At 45.6% G+C, this 25,406-nt stretch overlaps 1 protein-coding gene across 1 annotated transcript in view; it reads right to left on the reverse strand.

Annotated features, from left to right (window-relative positions):
* THSD4 (thrombospondin type 1 domain containing 4) overlaps positions 1–25,406 on the reverse strand; it is a 181,260-nt gene that overhangs the window by 5,862 nt on the left and 149,992 nt on the right. Inside the window, exons 12-15 of the mRNA XM_058156480.1 lie at positions 22,356–22,485; positions 20,998–21,202; positions 20,310–20,483; positions 14,468–14,758 (exon numbers count right to left, since the gene is read on the reverse strand). Of these exons, the coding sequence (XP_058012463.1) occupies positions 14,468–14,758; positions 20,310–20,483; positions 20,998–21,202; positions 22,356–22,485 (800 nt within the window). The remainder of the gene's footprint in view (positions 1–14,467; positions 14,759–20,309; positions 20,484–20,997; positions 21,203–22,355; positions 22,486–25,406) is intronic.

The following is a 25,406-nucleotide window of genomic DNA, read 5'->3' on the forward strand; positions in this document are numbered from 1 at the left end:
TCAGCAGAAACTCAAGTGGGCAAAGACTCATGGCAGCCATCGCACAAACGTGGGTTGTTGTTTTTTTCTTCCCCAAAACACACAGTTGCAGCTTCGAAGCAAAAGTGACCTCGGGGAAGGTGAGCATTTGTGCTACTTCTCCAGCAATTTGAGGTGACAATTCGGGTTGACTGCTGGCTTCTAAAATATATATATATATATATCTTGTCCAATCTTTGGGAAGGACTAGCGATCCACCAGGGTTTTTGGACATGGACTTTCAGGTCTGAAAAAAGCTAATTTTGGCTTTTGAAGATCTCTCCTGTATCCTTAAAGGTTAAGTGTACAGACGCAACACATTGTGAAAATGATCTTTAGGAGACAACTCTAACAATTGACTGGTTTCTAGGTCACTTTGAAAAGCTACGATTGCTAAAGAGCTTTGGAGCTTTGAGTAGCCTAGCATAACTGACTCTTATTTTAAAAAGGGGAATATGGTTGATAGGCCAAGTATAATTTTTGTAATATTTGAATAGACATAGATCAGCTGTCCCAGTGAAAAGTACAGGCTGTTCCGAGCAAAATCAACACACATGATACCAAAAGTGTTCTAAACGCAGCCCAAACTGACCCAAATCCAGAATAACAAATGTTTTTAGTATGGTCTGGTTAACAGGGATGGGGGGAGGGGAGAAAAGATAACTCAGCCTAAACTCATCGCTTTTAACGGTTCACCAACAAAAGCAAAGAGTTGTATCTCGATCTAAGAGTGTCAAGTTCTAAGACTGCAGCTTAGGGTGGAAGGCCAAGAGCAGCTTGGCACGAGAAACCAATACTTAGAAGAGTAATAGACTGTAGGGTCCTTGGTGCTCTCTGAGCTTGGTTGTTTCCTTGAAGATGTTTCATGACCCAACTAGGTAACATCATCAGTGCTAAAGGGACATATTCTCATGTCCAACAGAGAGCAAAACCCCTTCCTTCTGCATTGATGGGGTTCCCTAGTTGGGTTATGAAACATCTGCAAGAAAACTGCCAATCTCAGAGAACACCAAAGAACCCAAAGTCCTCCTCCTCCTCCTCTTCCTCCTCTCTCCCTCCATTGTAGCACTGATGATGATACCCAGTTAAGGTAATGAAATATCTGCAAGAAAGCCATCAAGCTCGGAGAGCATTAAGGCTCCACAGTTCAACCCTGAGTTACAAATATTCTCTTCTACAAGTAGTGGACTAATAGACTTGCCTTGTACATCTATAGAGAGAAGGATGTAATGCTTTAAATTAAATACTTTTATTCAATATCTTCTCTAAGTCTGACCTCAGGGCTGTAATAAATACATTTGACCATACTTTGCTGGAGACTTTCAATTCCATCTTTTCGGAATGTCCTTGCTCAAAATCTTTTCTCCAGAGTAAGATGAAGAAGTATTTCTTCAGCTCTAAAATTTCACCCATTCTTTCCTTGCCTGATCCTTTGCTTGGGCTCCAGTTCTCCTGAATTCTGAGTAGAGCATTCTTAAAACTCATGGATTTAGCATAACATAACATAATAACAGAGTTGGAAGGGACCTTGGAGGCCTTCTAGTCCAACCCCCTGCCCAGGCAGGAAACCCTACACAATTTCAGACAAATGGCTATCCAACATTTTCTTAAAAATTTCCAGTGTTGGAGCATTCATAACTTCTGCAGGCAAGTTGTTCCACTTATTGATTGTTCTAACTGTCAGGAAATTTGTCCTTAGTTCTAAGTTGCATCTCTCCTTGATTAGTTTCCATCCATTGCTTCTTGTCCTGCCCTCAGGTGCTTTGGAGAATAGCTTGACTCCCTCTTCTTTGGGGCAGCCCCTGAGATATTGGAAGTGTTATGTATTCATGTTTGTACCTTTAAATATTTGAGCGGGAAATCAGCACGTTGCTGATTGGTCGAAGCCTCCAGCAGAACTGTATAAAAGGAGAGGTTTTTCCCCCAGCCTGTTGCTGGGTTCACCCTATATTAAAGAGCTGTTGTCACTACCTGGTCTCAGCCTCATTTACTTCGAACATAACATTGGCGACGAAGGTGGGATTTCGAGGCTAAGGAGAACCAGAACCGAGCTGAAGCACGCACGATAGAACCGAACCCAGCAAACCCAGGGCAGAAAAACGGAGATGGCCAGTTACACTCCGCCCGCACCGTTTGACCCGGCCAAAGAGAAATGGGGAACGTATATGACCCGTTTCGAAAGCTTTCTAGAAGCCAACGAACTGCATGGAGTTCCAGATAACCGAAAGAGGGCTTATTTCCTAAGCCACTGCGGTCCGGAGGTCATCGACATCGCGGAAGCCCTGGCAGAGCCAACGCCGTTGCAGTCGGTGTCGTGGCCAACTTTACAGACATTACTAAGAAACCACTTCGCACCCACGCCGTCCAAATACGTGCGGCGGTTTGAATTCGGGGAGCGAAGGCAGATGGAGGGCGAATCCATAGGCGACTACATGGCCGCCCTAAGAAGAGCGTCCAAGGACTGCGGATACCGTGACCTAGACGAGGTGCTTCTCGAGCAACTCATCCGAGGGGTCAAAGACATCCGGTTGCGGCGACGGCTGCTGGCAAAGAGCAACCTCACGCTAGCCAACGCTCTGGACGAAGCCAGAGCACATGAAATGTCATCCCAAGCGGCAGAGACACTGCAGAAGCCGGTCCCACCAAAGGCGAGCGCGAAGGCAACCCCGGTGCACCAGGAGGAGGTTCAGACCGAATCCGACGGTGAAGACGAGGAAGGGGTCTGCCGCACAGAGAAACGCGACAAAGGGGACCGAGACGAATCACGGAAGCTGCGGGGTCAACACCAGCGCCAACGCTGCAAGTTTAAAGACGAACGTGTCGGTGTGTGGGAAGAAAGGGCACCTAGCTCAAGTTTGTCGAGCGCCCAACCTTCCGCCGAAAATTCAAATCGCCAATCAGAGCGGAATCGGCAAGGCGGCCCGCAATTGGCTCAAACAAAAAGGCGGATTCCAACGAAACAACTGTGATCATAGGCCGCGCCTCGACCAAAGTGGAGAAGAAGATCTTCACCAAGCCAAAAATAGAGGGTGTACGGTGCCGGCTTGAAGTAGACACGGGATCAGCGATCACCATCATGTCCTGGGACACTTTGGCGAAGTCGCTGCCGTCCGTCGCGAAGCGCCACCTGCAAGCACAACGCCTTGGAGTACACGACTACCAGGGGAATCGCATCCCTGTTCGAGGGACCACCTCCGTCCGAGTCGAGTACGGTCCACATAAAAAGACCCTGCCCATCACGATCGTCGAAGGAACTCTGCCCAGCCTGTTGGGACTAGACTGGTTTCGTGCCCTGGGCATGGGAGTGACTGGCATCTACAGAAGTGACTGTAACCTGAAAGACATTCTCTTTAACGAGTTCGAAGATGTCTTCAAGGACTGCCTGGGCAAGTACAAGGGGACCCTATTTCCTTCAACTTAGACCCCAGGTAGCCCCATTAGGCTTAAGGCGAGGAGAGTCCTTTGCCCTAAAACCAAAAATCGATAAGGAGCTGGATAAGCTCATAAATCAGGGATTTTGGTGCCAGTCGATCACGCAAAGTGGGAGACGCCAATCGTCACCCCATAAACCGGACGGGTCAATTAGAATTTGCGCTGACTACAAGGCGACGCTTAACAAAGCCTTACAGAAAAGCGCTTACCGGTTGTGCAACACTTATTGCACTCTTTGGGGCAAGGGCAAGTCTTTGCAAAGTTAGACTTGGCCCAAGCCTACCAACAACTGCCAGTAGACGCCCGCACAGCGAAGCCCAAACGATTGTACGCACAGGGGGCCTTCAAGTGCACCCATTGCAATTTGGGGTCAGTGTGGCACCAGGGCTGTTCCAAAACCTGATGGAACGACTACTGCAGGGGCTCCCAGGGTAGTTCCCTACTTGATGATGTCCTAATTTCAGGGAAAATGGAGGAATTGGGGAGCGGTTAAGAAAGGTCTTGAGCATTTTCCGGACAGCCGGACTAAAGTCAAGACAAACAAATGCCAGATAGGGGTCGAATCCGTCGATTTCTTGGGCTACCGGATAGACAAGAAAGGAATTCACCCTACTGAGAGCAAGGTTAAGGCAATTAGGAAGGCTCCAGCGCCCAAAAACAAAGCAGAGCTGCAGGCATTCCTGGGATTGGTTAATTTTTACGCGGTCTTTTTAAAGAACAAAGCAACCGTTCCGGAACCGGTGCATAGGCTCTTAGGAAAAAATACTGTTTGGTCTTGGGGAAAGTCAGAAAATAGGGCTTTTGAAGCAGTAAAGAACCTGCTCTCAAGTGATAGCCTGCTCATCCAATATCACGACTCATTACCCCTAGTGCTGGTTTGCGATGCCTCCCCTTATGGGGTGGGGCTGTACTCAGCCATAGACTTCAAGCGGCACAGAAGCCCCTATAGCGTTCTACTCTAGAACGATGTCCTCCCAGAGAGGAACTACAGCCAATTAGACAAAGAAGCACTAGCCATTGTATCAGGGGTCAAAAATTCCACGAAGTATGTCTTTGGGCGGAATTTTGAAATCGTGACTGACCACAGACCGCTACTAGGATACTGGCTGGCGACCCCAACGCCTGTGGCACTTTCGCCACGCTTGACCCGATGGACTATATTCTTGGCAGCTTACTCTTACAAGCTGCAGCATCGACCAGGAAAAGAAGTGGGGCATGCAGGCGCTAAGCCGATGCCCACTACCAGGGCGACGAAGACCCCACTCCGGGACACCCATCCTACTTATTGACTCGTTGGACTCTGGCCCAGTCACATAAGGAAGTGGCTCGGCATCATACCGGGACATTGTGTTAAGGACTGTACTCGGTTGGGTACAGAGAGGGTGGCCGCTGCGCGAACGGTTCAAAGAATTTGTTAAAAACGAGATGAGCTCTCGGCTCAAGGGGTGCCTGTTATGGGGTGATCGTGTAATAATTCCTGATAAGCTAAGGGAAAGGTATTGGACCTCCTCCACGAGGTCACCCAGGATCGTAAGGATGAAGGGTTAGCTAGAAGCTATGTATGGTGGCCACTCATGGGCCGAGATTGCTGAGAGGGTAGGGAAATGCCAGGCTTGCCAGAGTCCAGACCTCTACCCCAACGGCCCCAGTCAGAGAATGGGAAAAGCCCCAAGGGCCCTGGTCAAGAATCCACATTGATTTTGCTGGCCCTTTCCACGGCCAAACATTCCTAGTGGTGTGGATGCATTTTCCAAATGGTTGGAGATCATACTCATGAAGTCCACTACGGCCAAGCAGTAATCGCAACTCTGCGCCACCTATTCGCAACTCACGGGTTGCGGACACTCTGGTGTCCGACAATGGGCCCCACCACGGCAGCCCAGTTTGAAGAATACCTGGCAGAGGAAGGCATCCGACATGCCCTCTCTGCGCCTTTCCACCCCGCGTCGAATGGCCTTGCAGAGCGCCCGTCCGGAGCGCTAAGGAGGCATTGTCCAGGCTCAAGCCAGGTGACTGGCAAACAAAATAGACTTTTCCTAGCCGCCCAGCACAGAACCCCAAGCACGGCCACCGAAAAGCCCAGCCGAATTGCTAATGGGTCGGAAACTCCGGTGCCCACTTGATCGCTTGAACCCCATTACACACCCGAGGGTTACAAGGGGAACTAGAAAGACAAGGGAAATGAGCATAGGCGACGTGTGGGCCCGAAACTATGGGGACGGCCCTAGTTGGTTCGAGGACAAATAATAAAGATAACCGCCCAAAATCGCACGTGGTAGAGCTACCAGACAACCGAGTGTGGAGGCGCCATAGATCAGTTAAGAAAACGAATAACTGACCAAACCGAACCAAAGGAAACAGATCATGACCAATACCAATTTGAATCCACAGCTGACAATGACCCGGGAGGCGCAAGACTTAGCTGAGGTCCCAGAGTTCCAGCGACGCCATCAGGTCCCGAGGAAGCAGCAGGAAAGTTCCAAAATTAATCCAAGGCCGGATGGCCAAGAAAAAGAGTCGCCAATAATCCGGAGCCCGTTGGCCCAGAGAAAGAGCTGGGAGGAAAACAGCCTCCGACCAGCTCAAAACACCACCCAGAACTGAACCGCGAGGTCAGAAAGAACTAGGAGACGCCAGGTTATTTGCGTGACTACGAAAAATAACATGTAAATAAATATGTAAATAGAGGCAAAGTGTTTTCTGGGAGGGGAGGAGTGTTATGTATTCATGTTTGTACCTTTAAATATTTGAGCGGGAAATCAGCACGTTGCTGATTGGTCGAAGCCTCCAGCAGAACTGTATAAAAGGAGAGGTTTTTCCCCCAGCCTGTTGCTGGGTTCACCCTATATTAAAGAGCTGTTGTCACTACCCTGGTCTCCAGCCTCGTTACTTCCCGAACATAACAGGAAGACTGCTATCATGTCTCCCCTAGTTCTTCTTTTCATTAAACTAGACATACCGAATGCAACCGTTCTTCATATGCTTTAGCCTCCAGTCCCCTAATCATCTTTGTTGCTCTTCTCTGCACTCTTTCTAGAGTCTCAACATCTTTGGAGTCCCTGAGTTTCTTTGCTGTTCCAGATTCTGCTGTTATTGATCCATGGGTCTTGATTAAAAAGCTTCAACCAGCCTACTGGTTTCCATGAAGCATATGAGTGTTTTTCTTTTGGGTAAGTGGATACGCGCAATAGAAACGTGATTAATCACGGGCATCAATTTTACCCATCCTCAAGGGTAGCATTTAATCAAGTCACTGAAATCTATTTCTGTATCCATAGAAACCTTGATGTACTCCTATCAAGTTTAGCTTTGTCCTTTACCTCTGGGGTCTCCAACCTTGGCTATTTTGCAGACTTGTGGACTTCAACTCCCAGAATTCCTCAGCCAGCCAGAATTCTGGGAATTGAGGTCCACACGTCGTATAGTTGCCCAGGTTGACCTGTTCCAATTTCCTGGGCACAGAACGCAACTCTTGCTCCAATATTTGAGGTCCTCTTCCCTTTCTTCTCTTTTCCCCTTTTTTATTGTGTACCAATCAGATAATTGATGGAGTTGAGCTGGTTTATCCGAGTAAGCTTTCAAGCCATCATTATTTTTGAGATACCTGAAAGGCTCACAGTATTTATCCTTGATGTAAGGGCTCATAAATTACCTCCGGTTTTCAATGGGGACACCAGCGATCATAAACCAGCAACTCACTTGCACAATTTTAATAAAGCTATTTTGAAAGGGCTGTCATCTGCTTTCAATACGACAACACTGAAGAATACTTTTGTGTCGTTTTCTAGGTCACTGTGAAAAGCTACGATTGCTAAAGAGCTTTGGAGCTTTGAGTAGCCTAGCATAACTGACTCTTATTTTAAAAAGGGGAATATGGTTGATAGGCCAAGTATAATTTTTGTAATATTTGAATAGACATAGATCAGCTGTCCCAGTGAAAAGTACAGGCTGTTCCGAGCAAAATCAACACACGTGATACCAAAAGTGTTCTAAACGCAGCCCAAACTGACCCAAATCCAGAATAACAAATGTTTTTAGTATGGTCTGGTTAACAGGGATGGGGGGAGGGGAGAAAAGATAACTCAGCCTAAACTCGTCGCTTTTAACGGTTCACCAACAAAAGCAAAGAGTTGTGTCTCAATCTAAGAGTGTCAAGTTCTAAGACTGCAGCTTAGGGTGGAAGGCCAAGAGCAGCTTGGCACGAGAAACCAATACTTAGAAGAGTAATAGACTGTAGGGTCCTTGGTGCTCTCTGAGCTTGGTTGTTTCCTTGAAGATTTTTCATGACCCAACTAGGTAACATCATCAGTGCTAGAGGGACATATTCTCATGTCCAACAGAGAGCAAACCCCCTTCCTTCTGCATTGATGGGGTTCCCTAGTTGGGTTATGAAATATCTGCAAGAAAGCCATCAAGCTCGGAGACCATTAAGGCTCCACAGTTCAACCCTGAGTTACAAATATTCTCTTCTACAAGTAGTGGACTAATCGACTTGCCTTGTACATCTATAGAGAGAAGGATGTAATGCTTTAAATTAAATACTTTTATTCAATATCTTCCATAAGTCTGACCTCAGGGCTGTAATAAATACATTTGACCATATTTTGCTGGAGACTTTCAATTCCATCTTTTCGGAATGTCCTTGCTCAAAATCTTTCTCCAGAGTAAGATGAAGAAATATTTCTTCAGCTCTAAAATTTCACCCATTCTTTCCCTGCCTGATCCTTTGCTTGGGCTCCAGTTCTCCTGAATTCTGAGTAGAGCATTCTTAAAACTCATGGATTTAGCATAACATAACATAATAACAGAGTTGGAAGGGACCTTGGAGGCCTTCTAGTCCAACCCCCTGCCCAGGTAGGAAACCCTACACAATTTCAGACAAATGGCTATCCAACATTTTCTTTAAAAATTCCAGTGTTGGAGCATTCATAACTTCTGCAGGCAAGTTGTTCCACTTATTGATTGTTCTAACTGTCAGGAAATTTGTCCTAAGTTCTAAGTTGCATCCTTGATTAGTTTCCATCCATTGCTTCTTGTCCTGCCCTCAGGTGCTTTGGAGAATAGCTTGACTCCCTCTTCTTTGGGGCAGCCCCTGAGATATTGGAAGACTGCTATCATGTCTCCCCTAGTTCTTCTTTTCATTAAACTAGACATACCGAGTGCAACCGTTCTTCATATGCTTTAGCCTCCAGTCCCCTAATCATCTTTGTTGCTCTTCTCTGCACTCTTTCTAGAGTCTCAACATCTTTGGAGTCCCTGAGTTTTTTTGCTGTTCCAGATTCTGCTGTTATTGATCCATGGGTCTTGATTAAAAAGCTTCAACCAGCCTACTGGTTTCCATGAAGCACATGAGTGCTTTTCTTTTGGGTAAGTGGATACGCGCAATAGAAACGTGATTAATCGCGGGCATCAATTTTACCCATCCTCAAGGGTAGCATTTAATCAAGTCACTGACATCTATTTCTGTATCCATAGAAACCTTGATGTACTCCTATCAAGTTTAGCTTTGTCCTTTACCTCTGGGGTCTCCAACCTTGGCTATTTTGCAGACTTGTGGACTTCAACTCCCAGAATTCCTCAGCCAGCCAGAATTCTGGGAATTGAGGTCCACACGTTGTAAAGTTGCCCAGGTTGACCTGTTCCAATTTCCTGGGTACAAAATGCAACTCTTGCTCCAATATTTGAGGTCCTCTTCCCTTTCTTCTCTTTTCCCCTTTTTTATTGTGTACCAATCAGATAATTGATGGAGTTGAGCTGTTTTATCCAAGTAAGCTTTCAAGCCATCATTATTTTTGAGATACCTGAAAGGCTCACAGTATTTATCCTTGATGTAAGGGCTCATAAATTACCTCTGGTTTTCAATGGGGACACCAGCGATCATAAACCAGCAACTCACTTGCACAATTTTAATAAAGCTATTTTGAAAGGGCTGTCATCTGCTTTCAATACGACAACACTGAAGAATACTTTTGTGTCGTTTTCTATGTTTTCCAGTCCTACCGTATCAGTATGTGCCCATCTGTTGCAGAGAAAGAGATTATAACCAACAAAGGAGAATTAAAGTCTTGTGGGTTTTAAGATATTCCCGGGTGCCTATTCCTGAAGAATTTATTACCTTGGAGAAATAAATTAGAGGCCTGGGGTAGATTTATAGATAAACTCAACATGGATGTCTGGAGTTCAAACATAACTCCTGTTAACAGCATTGTAAATTGCGGGTCTCAGAGCAAGTTAACTCTTAGGGGAGCAGTCAACCAAATGAAAACTTTTGGCTGTGCAAAAGTTGTGTTTTATTTTCAGGGGAAAAAACGTTTGTAGAGTGGGAATGACCTGCTGGTGCTTAGCAAAGTGTAAGGTGCGAGTGTCGCCAATGTTACTAGAGGAAAAATGGAAGGAAGGAACTGCTTTTATCAGAAGCAACTAAGCTTCTAAAATCCATTATGTAAACTTGTCAGCCTGAGAATCTCCACAAATGTTAATTCTATGCTCAGGGAGAGGAGACCAGGGCTAATGATGACAGACAAGCCTTGACTTAATGATCATAGTTGAGACCAAAATGTCCACTGCTTTGCAAGACAGTTGTTAAATGCCTTCCTTGCAACAGTCATTAAGTGAATCATTGCAGGTTTCAAGTTAGTCACATGGTTGTTAAGTGAATTTGTCTTCCCCAATGACTTCACTTGTCAGAAGGTCCCAGAAGAGGATCACGTGACCCTAGGACACTCCAACCGTCATAAATACGAGTCAGTTGCCAAGGGTCCAAATTTTGATCACGTGACCCTGGGGGATGCTGTAACAGTCATAAACGCGAAAAACGGTCGTACGTCACTTTTTTTCAATGCCATGATAACTTCGAACCATCACTAAGTTAACTGTTGTAAGTTATAGGACTACCTGTCCTAGATATTTCTGGGTCTGGGGGAAGAAGTAACAGGTTGCAGAAACAGGAATCCAACATTATTATAACAATTTCATAGTTTGCATTTTCTGTGAACTTTCCCAGAAGCCATTTAATATTTCCATGACTTATAGGTGTTCGTTTACGCTATCGAACAAAATTCAATGCTGAAAAAAGTCAGGTTCTACATTTAGGCAAGAAACACAAAATGCACAGGGACAGTATATGTGGTACCTTGCTCAATAGTAGTAACTGTGAGAGGGATCTTGGAGTCTTAGTGGACAACCATTTAAATATGAGCCAGCCGTGTGCAGCAGCTGCCAAAAAAGCCAACACAGCTCTAGGCTGCATCAACAAAGGGATAGAATCAAGATCACGTGAAGTGTTAGTGCCACTTTATAAGGCCTTGGTAAGGCCACACTTGGAATACTTCATCCGGTTTTGGTCACCACGATGTGAAAAAGATGTTGAGACTCTAGAAAGAGTGCAGAGAAGAGCAACAAAGATGATTAGGGGACTGGAGGCTAAAACATATGAAGAACGGTTGCAGGAACTGGGTATGTCTAGTTTAATGAAAAGAAGGACTAGGGGAGACATGATAGCAGTGTTCCAATATCTCAGGGGCTGCCACAAAGAAGAGGGAGTCAAGCTATTCTCCAAAGAACCTGAGGTCAGGACAAGAAGCAAAGGGTAGAAACTAATCAAGGAGAGAAACTAATCAAGGAGGACTTAGACCTAAGGAGAAATTTCCTGACAGTTAGAACAATTAACCAGTGGAACAACTTGCCTCCAGAAGTTGTGAATGCTCCAACAATGGAAGTTTTTAAGAAGAGATTGGACAACCATTTGTCTGAAGTGATGTAGGGTTTCCTGCCTAAGCAGGGGGTTGGACTAGAAGACCTCCAAGGTCCCTTCCATCTCTGTTATTCTATTCTACGTAATGCACTGACCATCTAATTTAGATTTCCTTTCAAAGAGCATTTTCTAGGATCACAGAGAGAAGGTTTTGTGTTATTTTTAAACTGGGGGGTGGGGGAGAGAAGGCTTCAGTTATGAGAAGATTTTGAGTCCTGAAAACTACAGACCAAAGCAACGGATCTAAATCACGGCATTTTGTAAGTTTAATACAAGCATGAGAAAAATTTCACACATCAAAGTTTGTTGGAACCAATCCTTGATTTGGTCAACTGTCTCTTTGATCACAAGGTGGCTCCAGCCTTTCTAGTGGCGATAAGGAGAAACCACGAGGTTTGCAAAAAGTCTGGGAAAGTGCCTGATAACAATGTTCCTCAATGTTATAAATCCTGAAAGTGTGCTTAACACACACACACAGAGTGAAAAACTACTGGCTTCAAATCCCAGGTCTCTTGTTTTGACTTCACACATATTTGCAGCATTTTAGTAAGCATTGAGTCTCAAGGTCGGATTAGAAGAATGTGAGATAAGTGGGTTGTAGATTGCTGGAGAAAGACTTTTGCAATATTCTACTATGTTCTTCTTTGGATGAAAGGAGCAGAATATAGAAAAACGGAGTTGGAAGGGACTTTGGAGGTCTTCTAGTCCAACCCCCGCTCAAGCAGGAAACCCTCTACCATTCCAGAGAAATGATTGTCCAATCTCTTGTTAAAAACCTCCATTGTTGGAGCATTCACAACTTCTGAAGGCAATTTGTTCCACATTGATTGTTTTCTCAGGAAATTTCTCCTTAGTTCTAAGTTGCTTCTCTCCCTTGATTAATTTCCACCCATTGGTTCTTGTCCTGCCCTCAGGCACTTTGGAGAATAGCTTGACTCCCTCTTCTTTGTGGCAGCCCCTGAGATATTGGAACACTGCTATTGTGTCACCCCTAGTCCTTCTTTCCTCCTAGTATTCTCAACTATAATTGTAGGGTCTTCCTTCTGATCTTGCAATGCTACTTGCTTAAAAACAGGGGTGTCCAATCTTGGCAACTTTAAGACTTGTGGACTTCAGGATGCTAGGATACCCAGAACTCGGAGGACCAATTGTGGCTCTCCCTTGGACACCCCCCGTCACCAATGGATGGTCATAACCCGAGGACTATCTGAAGACATATTGCAGGAGTAGAACCCATGGCTCCGATTTTACTTTTTCGGTGTGGAAAGACCACATTTAGAGCCATATCTTATTTCTGGCTCTGCAAGGTTTAGCACAGGAATCACCTGTCTTGCTGAAACCCCGTAATGTTTATCACGGCTTACATTTCAGCAGGATCTTTTGAGGTGCCTTCAAACTGTAGGACCAGAAAGAGAAGCAGGAAACGGGGCTACTCTCCCCCCCTCAGCTGAGAAATCAGTAACAGATGAGACCTCGAATGGGCCCCTTCCATCTCTCTGTGATAAGACAACCAGCAAAATCTGGCTAGGTTCTACCACATCTGCATTGCAGCTGTTCTTAAGACCGCCCAGCATCAAGGACGGATGAAAGAGCAATCTAGCTGTCCTCTCTTCTTCCCACCTGCTCTTGGCGGGGGGGGGGGACGTGTGGGGGGGCAAGGCCTTTCTTACATCATGGCCTTGAGACAGACCTTGGTTCTCATGGCAACCATTCAGGGGTGGATTCTACTTACTTTTACTACTGGTTTGCAATGGGGTTGGGTGGCGCACATGTGTGCATCATCATTTATGAGGTCTGGGTGGGTGGGCAGACCCTCCTGCCAATTTTACTACCGGTTCTATAGAACTGGACAGAACCGGGAGCAACCCAGCACTGCAACCATTCCAGATAAGGCCAAGATTTCCCCAGTTCAGTCCTGTCTAGCTGTAGGGGGCATTGCTCATCTCCGTTTCTTGGCCAGCATTGTCCGAAGATATTTTCTGTGGTCATCTGGCCAGCATGGCTCTATGCCAAAGGCACACAGAACGCTGTTACCTTGCCACCGAAGTGGTACCTATTAATCTACTTACATTTGATAACAGAATAACAGAGTTGGAAGGGGCCTTGGAGGTCTTCTAGTCTGACCCCCTGCCCAGGCAGGAAGCTCTATATCATTTCAGACAAATGGTTATCTAATCTCTTCTTAAAAACTTCCAGTATTGGAGCATTCACAACTTCTGGAGGCAAGTCGTTCCACTGATTAATTGCTCTGACTGTCAGGAAATTTCTCCTTAGTTCTAAGTTGCTTCTCTCCTTCCTTAGTTTCCACCCATTGCTTCTTGTCCTGCCCTCAGGGGCTTTGGAGAATAGCTTGACTCCCTCTTCTTTGGGGCAGCCCCTGAGATATTGAAACACAGCTATCTTGTCTCCCCTAATTATTCTTTTCATTAGACTACTGTAGACATACCCAATTCCTGCAATTGTTATTTATATGATTTAGCCTCCAGTCCCCTAAACCAGGGGTGAAATCCAGCAAGTTCTGACAAGTTCTGGAGAACCGGTAGTGGAAATTTTAAGTAGTTCAGAGAACCGGCAAACACCACCTCTGGCTGGTCCCAAAATGGGGAGGGAATGTGGATTTTGCAATATCCTTCCTCTAGAGTAGGGAGGGAATGGAGATTTTGCAGTATCCTTCCCCTGCCATGTCCACCAAGCCACACCACACCCACTAAGTCACGCCCACAGAACCGGTAGTAAAAAAATTTGAATTTCACCACTGCCATAAACATCTTTGTTGCTCTTCTCTGCACTCTTTCCAGAGTCTCAACATCTTTTTACATCGTGGTGACCAAAGTTGGATGCAGTATTCCAAGTGTGATCCTATCAAGGCTTTATAAAGGGATATTAACCCTTCACCCTTGATTCTATCTTTCTGTTAATGCAGCCTAGGACTGTGTTGGCTTTTTTGGATGCTGCAACATACCTCATATTTATTTGTAAGCTTTTGTACCACTAGGTGAGCAGGAGCTCAGGCAAGGAACCAGTGGAGAAATCCATTTTTTTTACCTGGTTCTGTTGGCATGGCTTGGTGGGTGTGGCTTGGTGGGCGTGGCAGGGGAAGGATACTGCAAAATCTCCATTCCCACCCCACTCTGGGGCCAGCCAGAGGTGGTATTTGTCTGCTCAAAATTTCTGTTGCCGGTTCTCCAGAACCTGTCAGAACCTGCTGGATTTCACCCCTGCAAGGAACAGGAGCTCACCCCATTGTGAAGTACTCGGGTCTCGAACCAGGGCTGTCAGCTTTCCAGCTGACAAGTTCAGTGTCTTTAACCTCTGAGCCATCGCACCCCCTCCAGCTAAAGAAGGATCCAGAAATACATCGCATCCATGCATTAAAGGTACCTGACTCCAGCTGCCAGCAAACCACTCGACTTTCCCCAGGCAAGGCCCGTTGTCACAGGGGGTGCTTTCCGTGGGTCTGTTGTGCCCGCAACCCTCCAGGGGCAAACTGCTGATGTGGTTTGTCATGCAGACCACGGAACGGGTTCGGACGCCGGAACCACATTCTGCCGAGCACTGTCGGAACGAAAAAGACATGGGAGGATCGTAACTAGGAGAAAATGAATTACGAGAAGTATTGGGAGGAGAGAGGCTTGTCTGGCACAAAGCCAGTGGTGGGTTTCAATTTTTTTTTACGACCGGTTCTGTGGGTGTGTCTTGGTGGGCGTGGCATGGCTTGGTGGGCGTGGCTTGGTGGGTGTGGCAGGGGAAGGTTATTGCAAAATCCCCATTTCCTCCCGATCAGCTGGGACTCAGGAGACAGAGAATAGATGGGGGCAGGGTCGGAGAGAATTTTTACTACTGGTTCTCCAAACTACTCAAAATTTCCGCTACCAGTTCTTCAGAACTGGTCAGAACCTGCTGAAACCCACCTCTGCACAAAGCACACAACACAGGGCCAGATTTCCAGCTGGGAAATCCACCTTGGGCCACGCAGAAAGGCGACGTCACTTCATAATAAAATTAAATAACTTTTAGGGGAGAGTTTGAAAGTCCTTTTTTTTTCTTCCTAGACATCCTCTTGTACCAGAAAACTGGGGGAAGGAAGAAAAACAGCAGGAGAAAACAGGAAGCACAAAAGGCACCATGGTTTTTTTTCCCAAGGAACCCCTTTTCTTTCTCCCCTAGCAGATTAAAAAAAGAAACACACTTTAGGAAATAAACAGAGCTGGCGTTTGCAGAAGGCTGAGTTCCACAGAAAGTATGAAATGCAGAGAAAAACACAGCTATATCTCACTTTCTCATACACACAGAAAACACGCAAATATTTTTGGGGGTATCCGTGTTGGGTGGTAAAAGATGGGGGGGTCCCAACAACGGGACAAAAAATCTGCCTGTTTTTTTCCCCCTCTGTGAATGCAACATATTCTGAACCTTCCAGAGCCTCCCAAGTATTTCGCTCAGATGTAAATTCTTCCAACTGCTTCGCACGCGTCGTACCTAGATCCTCACTTTCCACGCTTCCCTTCCTTTCTTCAACTCCCTGTCTCACTCTACTGTCCATCACCTTTGAAGAGAAGACCCAGACAGGCAGGAATTCGTATCTGATTCTTTCAGAGGAGGAGGGAGCAGGGAATGGAGGATTGAAAATAAAGAAAAACCATGCGCCGAAAGATGTATGCGTAATTGAATTTAAGCAGTCACGAACATTTATATTATATTTCACATGGAAAGAAAGCCCCAAGTAAGCATTTCGTTACAGGCTAGGCTGCATGTGCCAATTTTGGCATTTGGCAACTGCACACAACACCCCCAGCCCCCCCCCCCCACACAGAGAGAGAGAGAGAGAGAGAGAGAGAGAGAGAGAGAGAGAGAGAGAGAGAGAGAGACATGCACAGATAATTTCATTAGGGAAAGAGAAGGGAAGAGGAGGGGAGAGAGGGAGGGAGGGAGGGAGGAAAGAAGGAAAGGATCAAGATGGAAGGAAGGAAGAAAAGGAAGGAAGGGGAAAAGGAAGGGGAGGGAAGAGAAGGGAGTGGAGGGAAGGGAAAGAAGGAAAGAAGGAAGGAAGGAGGGAAGGAAAAAAAGAAAGGGAGGGAAGAGAAGAGAAGGAGAGGGGAGGGGTGGGAAGGAAGAAAGGGGAGGGAAGATAAGGGGAAGGGAGGGAGGAAAGAAGGAAGGAAGGAGGGAAAAGGGAAGGGAAGGAGAGGAGAGGAGGAGGAGAAGAGGAGGTGAAGAGGAAGGGAGAGGAAGAGGAGAAATATTGATCTGGTATTGAAGAATTAGGTTCTATGGGATGATAAAATTCAGTTTATGGAGGTGCTTGAACTTTCAAGCCGGTTTTGAGTTCATTACGAGGGGAGAAACTCCCTGAGAAAAAAATATATATATTCTCTGTGTGCGGCCCTAGGAAAAGAAAAAAAAGTATGACAGAAACACTATTATTTTAGGGTGGGCTTCGTTTTGTCTCTGCAAAAGATATTTTCCTTTTCCAGGGTCATTCCTCCCCCAGCCCTCTCCAAGACAAAGAACTGGAAACCACTTTGGATGAAGCTCCCCAACAATAATTCCCCTCTGTTCTGTTTTAAGTGGCTACAGGCGAGCCCAGCATCTAAGGATCCAGTTTCAGACAAAATGCCAAATGAGGAGATACAGACCGAAGCCGCCCTGCCCTGCCGGCTGAGATTACAATATAGAATTTACTCCTCCGAAAGAATTAAAAGGGCTTCGGCGGGAGACTTCAGACTAAAATATTCCTTGGCCCTCAGCTTCTATCTCGCCCCGCCTTTTAAAATTAAAATAAGGACATTCTTGGAGAACAAACCAGCCAGCCAAGAGATGAAGAGCGGAGATCTGGGTAGCACCTAAACTGACCAGCAATTTAGATTTCTTTCGGGTTTTTCGCTTTCCTGCCCAATATAAATAAGAAAATCAGTTTTGTCCGCAAGTAGAAATTAATTCAGAAATTGCTGGGGAATTTTAGCAAAAGAGCAAACAGTTGGAAGGGCGTCTGGGTCATCCCATCGGCCACAAGGTGATCCAAAAGTCACTCTTGCTACGGAGACAGCTGTAAAAACCTCAATCCCGTGATTTTAAGTATTTGGAAATCGTTAATATTACGAAGGTATCGCACTGCGTAGCCAGGGTTTCTCTGTTGCTTTCAAATCTGATTCCTTCCTAACAGAGAGACAGAGAACTAGGGAAAAGTGGACAAGCACTTTTTTGAACTCCGCTCAAAATGTGCCATAGAGTTTTTTTTAAAAAAAAAAAATCTAGAAAATTATTTACAACCTGCCTTTTGGACCAAGGACCATCATCATATCAGTTATTTGTATATATGTATAAGAGATGAGGAGACTCTAGAAAGAGTGCAGAGAAGAGCAACAAAGATGATTAGGAGACTGGAGGCTAGAACATATGAAGAACGGTTGCAGGAACTGGGTATGTCTAGTTTAATGAAAAGAAGGACCAGGGGAGACATGATAGCAGTCTTCCAATATCTCAGGGGTTGCCCCAAAGAAGAGGGAGCCAAGCTATTCTCCAAAGCACCTGAGGGCAGAACAAGAAGCAATGGGTGGAAACTGATCAAAGAAAGAAGCAACTTAGAACTAAGGAGAAATTTCCTGACAGTGAGAACAATTAATCAGTGGAACATCTTGCCACCAGAAGTTGTGAATGCTCCAACATTGGAAGTTTTTAAGAACAGGTTGGATAAACCTCATGTCAGGGTTCCAAGGAACACCCCTTTGTCTGAAGTGGTATAGGGTTTTCTTGCCTAAGCAGGGGGTTGGACTAGAAGACCTCCAAGGTCCCTTCCAACCCTGTTATTCTATTCTATTCTATTTTTTTTTAAAAAATGCTGCTTTATAGGCAGTTCTTGTCTTACAACCATTTGTTTAGTGACCGTTTGAAGTTACAACGGCACTGAAAAAAGTGATGTGATTGGTTTCTCGCACCCACAACGGTTGCAGCATCCTGAGGGTCATGTGATCAAAAATTTGGATGCTTGGCAACTGGCTCGTATTTATGACGGCTGCTGTGTCGCTGGGGATCACGTGATCCCCTTTTCCGACCTTCTGCCAGGCAAAGTCAATGGGGAAGCCAGATTCACTCAACAACTGTGTTACTAAATTAACAGCTGTAGCGATTCACTTAACAACGGTGACGAGAAAGTGTCCTAAAATGGCAAAAAGAATGAACTGTCTCGTTTTGCAACAGAAATGTTAGGCTCAGTTGTGGTCATATGTCGGGACTACCTGTAATTGGAGTGGCATTCATCTTAAAACAATCTCCTAAACTCTCGTAGAGAGAGTTTTACCTCCAGGTAAAAATACCTGATCCAATCAAAATTATTTGGTACGTCGTGTGCAAACAGCAATAAAGCCGTTCTCCGGTGTAAAAAGGAAAAAAAAATTAAGTCATAGGTTTAAAAATGTGGAAGAACAAAAGCTGGTTGGACAAGAAAGAGAAAACTTCCAGCTAATCTTTTCATTGATGTGGCTGGATTTATAACAGTGTTGGGTTTAATCCAAAGGTGCTTTTGTGCATTTATTCATGCTTCATTGTTTGGGGGGAATAATACCTTTTTTCTTCTCCTATGGATTCCAATAAATCACTAAAGAGATATCCATTCCCACGTCAAGGTAAATAAATAAACTCGAAAGAAAAAAAAATACTTTGAGAAATGAGAAAAGAGACGGCAATTACAGCTCCGAGCTTCAGCCTTGAGAGAGAAGTTGGTGGAGCGGAGCGATTCTGGCATGGAGATATAACAATCTGGCCAATTGGAAGAATTACAGCTTCACTGAGATGAAAGTCTATAGAAATTAGCTTCTCTTGTGGTTCCCCCAAGAGATCTTCTCTACAATCACTCGGGATCGCCTCTAAGATTCTTTGGGGAAAGGAGGATCCCAAGATAGAGAAGGCTAGACAAAGGTAAAAGCTGTATACTTTGATTTTCTTCAGAAACAATTATCTTCTCCATGTCTCTTGGGCAGGGGCTAAGTCGATCAACTTGGCAACTTTAAGACTTGTGGACTTCAAGACTTCATGGCTGGCTGAGGAATTCTGGAAGCTGAAATCCACAAGTCTTAAAGTTGCCAAGATGGGAGACCCCCGCTCTTGGGGAAAGAGAAATTCCTGCTGAAATCCCTTCTAGAAGACTAGAGAATATCACTGACTATCAGTGGGGCGGTATGTCCTTGAACATCCTTAATGACTAGGGGAATGTGTGAACTAGATGATCGCCAACGTCTGATGACAGATATGGCACAAGAAGAAGAAGAAGAAAGAAGATGTTTCTCACTGCAAGTTTCCTGGCTTCCTATTGAAGTCAATCCCAAAGAAATAAATCCTGTGTCAGCGTTCCAGAAATGCCCCCAACTCCCAGTAAAAACTCCGAAGGAAGCATCTTTCAAAGTTCCATTTACTAAAATAGGTAAAATGGCACGCCTGGGAAAATCCAAATCTGAGAGGTCTGGATTTTCCCTCAGTAAATCAAAACCCCCAAAACCATTCCCTCACTCCTCAGCCGATCACATGCTCCACCATCCATCCCATCTCGAGGCAGCACTCCGGCCACTCCTTCTCCAGATGCAGGATTGTCCTGACCTTGACCGATAGGAAGAATGCTATTATATCTAAAGACAACCCCTCTACTAAATCCTCCCTCCTACTTTCCCACACAGGAGAAAGTGGCAGCACAGAAGCTTCCGGCCTAACATGGCTTCCAAAGCTGACATCCTTTCAGTGTTTTTTTCCCCAGACTGGGAAATGGGAACAACTAGGCCAGATTTGGAAAGATGGACAGGACTGAAGATCAGTGGCATCTGGGGTGAAAAGCTTTCATGCACCAACAGCTGCAATGAACAAGAAAGTCAATTTCAAAACAGCAAGAAGAATTTCAAAAGAAATTGGCACGCATCTGAGGGATAAAGTTAGAAAAACAGGTGTCCTTTGAAGACTTTCCAGAAACTACAATATGAATATGTACTGCTATTTGTGTAATACAATTCTTTTTTTTTTTTGACTAGCATGACCAAAGATTGGACTTCAATCATCAATGGAGAAAGTTTTTTTTAAGTCTGCTTTGCCTGAGCAAACTCTGGATGAACATACCCAACCTTACCCGATCACTCCATTCCGTAAGGAACCAGCTCTTGGCACAGGGCCCCATATCACAATTCTCAATGTCATTTGGCCGTAGCTTCATGTTACATTCCTCATCATCAACGACATCTCCAAGGTTGCTGACACATTTTACATCCCGTGTCCTCTGGCCAACTCCACATGGAACCGAACACTAAAACAAGAACAAACTTTTGGGTCAAGCAGACACAAAAACTCATGGATCAGAGGTTGCCTTCAAGCTACCCTGCTATCACTCCAGGCAGCCAAAGGGTCATATTCTAGCCCTGCCCTTGTGATGATCCTACTACACAACCCAGGAATGATTTGGGGGGGCTATCTCAAAACTCAAGTCCTTTGGAAGACTTCAACTGTTTTTTGAATGGCGGTCTGGTGCTGATGGAAACCTTCCCCCCTGGTTTTGAAATGGAGGCCATAGGTTTCCTTTGATAATCAAAGCAAGCCAAGATCTCTCTCCATCTCACAAGGTGGCCAAGATGCTTCTCATCCCATTCAGCTTTCAAGGAAGTTATCCTCTCAGCCTTCCTGGTCTCATGAATGGTCTTGTTTACCCTGCCTAAGGACTGACCCGGCCTCTCCAGAAATAGCTACCAACAATAAGCCGTGGGTTGTGCCAATGTCACTCTAGAGCTGCCAATGTTGTTTGGCTTTGAATCATTCCTGTTTACCGATGTCCATTCTGTCCGAATTTGCCATTCACTGCAGATCTTCAGTTGGCACGTACTTGTCCTCTCTGGTTTCTCCAAGTGTTGGCATCGGTGCAGCTGAACCGTTAAGCTGCGGTTGGCATAGACTTGCCGGCAGAGAACTTGGCGGTGCTGCATCCCCAGGCCGCAGGATTTGCTACACTCGGACCACTCTCCTAAATCCCAGCTAGGAAATAAGGAAACACAACAAATCAGTGTCGTTCTATAAATCTGGACTTTTGCCCAGAGCTTTATGGAGTGTCTTGCACACTAGCTGAGCGCAGAAAATTGAAACCTCTGAAACATGGTGGAAGTTAGCTACATCATCACAATCGGGAGTGAATTTCTCCTCTGTTCTGACTGGCAAATTTCAGCACAAATACACATTTTCCCTGGGCTTCCTCTCTGAGAAATATGATTGGGGTCCTTGGTCTCTGAGCTTGTTTTCTTGCAGATGTGTTGTTACCCAATTAGGTAACGTCTTCAGTGTTGATGATGCTCTAATGATGATGGTGATCAACAGGTATCTGTGATATTGCTTAATTGGGTAATTAAATGTCTGCAAGAAAACAATTGTGCTCAGAGAGCACCAAGGATCCCTCCCTCCTCCTCCTCCTCCTCCTCTTTCTCTCTGTTTGTCTTTTTGTTTCTCTCTCCTCCTCCTCATCCTCGCCCTCGTCCTCCTCCTCTTCGCAAACTCCCACTCCCTTCTGGAATTTATGAAGTTACCTAGTTGGGTCATGAAACCTCGGCAAGAAAACAATCAAGCTCAGAGAACACAAAGGACCCTGTCCTCCTCCTCCTCCTTCTCCTTCTCCTTCTCCTTCTCCTCCTCCTCCTCCTCCTCCTCCTCCTCCTCCTCCTCCTCCTCCTCCTCGTCTCTGCAAGCCCCACTCCCTTCTAGCACTGATGATATTATCTAGTTGGGTCATGAAACGTCTGCAAGAAAACCACCAAACTCACAGAGCACCCTAGACCAGGGGTCTCCAACCTTGGCAACTTTAAGCCTGGAAGACTTCAACTCCCAGAATCCCCCAGCCAGCTGGCTGGGAGATTCTGGGAGTTGAAGTCCTCCAGGCTTAAAGTTGCCAAGGTTGGAGACCCCTGCCCTAGACCCCACTGTTCAACTCTGAGCTACAGAGAGATCCTGTGAATTCGATGTGGATTGGGTTGTAATTGGATAAGTAAACCTAAGAACATATGGCTGAAACCACAGCATTGTCACCCCGTTTCTGCTTGAAATTCCAGAAATCTTGGGGACCAGGGTCTGGTTCGGGTTCTCTGGAAATGGCCAGGAAAACCTGAGAGAAACCTATATGAGAAAAGGATCGGCTCCTTACAAGGCTGGGCAAGGGAAAAGATTGCAAGGTTCTTCCTCAGGGGTGGGCTTGGAGTTGACGTCACAGGAGCTGTCAGCCACCTCCTCGTGAGTGTTTCTGTGCACGCAGCGGAAGATGGGGTATTGCGCCCCTGAAAGGAAAAAGACAGGTAAAGCAAGAAGCTGTGACACATCCATTTAATGACGGACATACAGGGAGTCCTGTATGGGAGGAGTCACTTTCTTCTCCTGCGTTCAATTGAATTCACCCTGAATTCCCATAGACGTCCCAGATCAGAAACCATAAATAAGAATAGAGCAGAGAAAGTCCACTAAACATACACCAAGTTAAATCAATGTAACCTACAGCAAAAGAGATTCTTTCCTCTCCCTCCTTTCTCCCTCCCTCCCTCCCTCCCTCCATCCCTTTCTCTCCCTCTCCCTCCCTCTCCTTCTCTCCTTCTCTCTCCCTCCCTCTCCCTCTTCTCTCCCTCTCCCTCCCTCCCTCTTTCCCCCTCCCTCCTGCTCCTCTCTCTCCCTTCCTCTTTCCCCCTTTCTTTCTCCTTCTCTCTCCTTCTCCTCTCTCTTTCTCTCCCTCTTCCTCTCCTTCTCTCCCTCTCCCTCCCTCCCTGTCCTTCTCTCCTTCTCTCTCTCTCCTCCCTCCTCTCCCTCCCTCTTTCTCCCCCTTTCCCTTTCCCTTTCCCTCTCCTTCTCTCTCTTCCTCCCTCCCTCTCCCTTTCCCTCCCTCTTTCTCCCCCTTTCCCTTTCCCTCTCCTTCTCTCTCTTCCTCCCTCCCTCTCCCTTTCCCTCCCTCTTTTTCTCCCTTTCCCTTTCCCTTTCCCTCTCCTTCTCTCTCTCTCTTTCTCTCTCTCTCCCTTTCTCCCTCCCTCTCCTTCTCTCCTTCCCCCCCTCTCTGTATGTGTGTGTGTTTAATCCAGTTTTGTTCCCCAAAGAGAACCAACAGGCCAGCAAGCAACAAAAACATCTCTCTGAGTTTCAGCCAAGAGCCATGAATCTGATTAAGGGAACTGCTTTCAGGTCATTGTAAATTTCTCTTTTAAGAGGCTAAAAGGGAAAAAAAAATGTTGGTTCTTTGCTGATTTGGCTGCAAGAGGCTACAGGGCTCTTCCACCCTAGACCATGGACTTTTGTTTTAAAGGAAACAACCACTCACACAATTGGAACCCATTTTAGTAAGACTGCGAATGACCAACCTACCCCGTCAACTTCAACAGATTTCCTCTAAGCGGGACCAAGCCTTATTCCCAACCCATCTACTTGAGCCTCCATTTAAACCACCTTGATTGTAGTTGTAGTTGTGTCTGATAAAGCTATCATGGTTTGCCCTTCTGTTATGGCAAAAGCGAATACATTTGAATTCATCAGCCATGGAAACCTTTCCCAAACTTTGAAGTAGGATATCGTATATATTTTGTCAGAGAACTGATTTTCCTTTCACAAGGAATGGAGGGAGAATTTTTTTAAAAAAATAATTTCTCACAGCAGTCCTTGGAATCAAGCCCTCTTCCTGAATTTAAACCAGAGAAGTTTCTCTGTGTTGCCAATTTCTCCAGGGCAGGAATCTGGACGAAGTTGGATTATCTCCCCAGTTAAAATATGACATGCTCATGAACCCGGGCCAACTGCAAAATAGATTTTGACAATGAGGTTGCAGTTCTCACAAGACAAGGAGGAACCTTGAAGGCTGTAGAAACCTTCCTTGTGCAAGATACTCAAGGACAAAGGAATACAACAAGCTTGCGCCAGAGGAGTGTCAACTCAGAACAGTTGCTTAATTAGGTTCAAATTTGACCAGGGTTCAAATTATCTACTTTGGACATGTGATATGAAGACTTAACTCTCTGGAGAAGACTCTGAAGGCTGCTGAACCCCCAACTCTCAGAATCTCTCCACATGGGCCACACTTGCTTTCTTGGAGGTCTTAGCTCGGTCACTTATGGTCAGCTACGTATTTGTGCGTTAGACCCTGGGCGTCGCAGAACGAGTGAAACCAAGCTGTCCATTCAGTGTTTTATTTTCAATCATCTTAAATTCTCATGAGGTATTTTCCCGAGATCTTTCGTTGAAGGTTGGTGGAGTCAGTGGAGAGAAACTGACTTTCCCGGTTGGTCCTAAGGGCTGCTTGATACACCGTGAAAAACCCAGTTCCCGATTTACTCACAAAGGAAATGAAAAGGGAGATTTCTGCCAAAGCCAAATGCAATATATTCAGTGGTGTATTCAACCAGTAAAGCTTTCAGCTTCCCAAAAGCTAATTTGCAATAATTTTGCTTCGAGGGCTATTTTTCTTCTCCAGAGTGAGTTTACAGAAAATACGGAAGTTTTGGCCAGCGTCCACCGTTCCTATTCTGCCGTAGTTTCCTCTCTCAGCATGCTGCTTCTATCAAAGCAGTAAATATCCCAGGGGCTAGCAAATCTTATATTCACAGCCACCAACGTTCCCAGGAATGGCGAACTGAGGAACTCTAGGGATGGGGTATGATTGAGGAGAGGAAAACTTGCCCTAAAGTCTTTGGAAGGGGCGGCAGCTTCCTTGGGTCCAAAAATGTGGGAAATTCTGGAAGTTGTTTTGGATTTGGCCAATGGGGACAGAGATGTAGCTCGGCCTTTTATTTCTAGGAAGGCTGCAAGGCCAAGAAAAATGGAGGAGGACCTGGCCAACATGAATGGTCTGGACTCAGAAGAGGGTTCTTCATCCCAGGTCTGAAAAAGAAAAATGTCTAGAAAGACCTAAACTTCAGATGGAATTACGCCAACTTTTCCAGCAGAGAATTTCTTGGAATTTCTCCTCCTGAAGTCGACCTTCAGTAACTGAGAGGATTAGGGAAGGAAAATGACAGCTGGCATCGGAAAGCTCTGAAGACAGGGTTGAAATGTAAAATTTGTTACTACCGGTTCTGTGGGTGTGGCTTGGAGGGGTAATGTGACTGGGTGTGCATGGCCAACTTTTTTTTTTTACTTTTAAAAGCATTTTTTCTACCACCTCTTCGGCCAAAGAGGTTGTAAAAAATGCTTTTAAAAGCCTCTGATGATCAGGCAACTCAGCTGGGAT

The sequence above is a fragment of the Ahaetulla prasina genome, chromosome 13 (assembly GCF_028640845.1).
Source record: "Ahaetulla prasina isolate Xishuangbanna chromosome 13, ASM2864084v1, whole genome shotgun sequence".
In the NCBI taxonomy this organism is placed as follows: domain Eukaryota; kingdom Metazoa; phylum Chordata; class Lepidosauria; order Squamata; family Colubridae; genus Ahaetulla; species Ahaetulla prasina.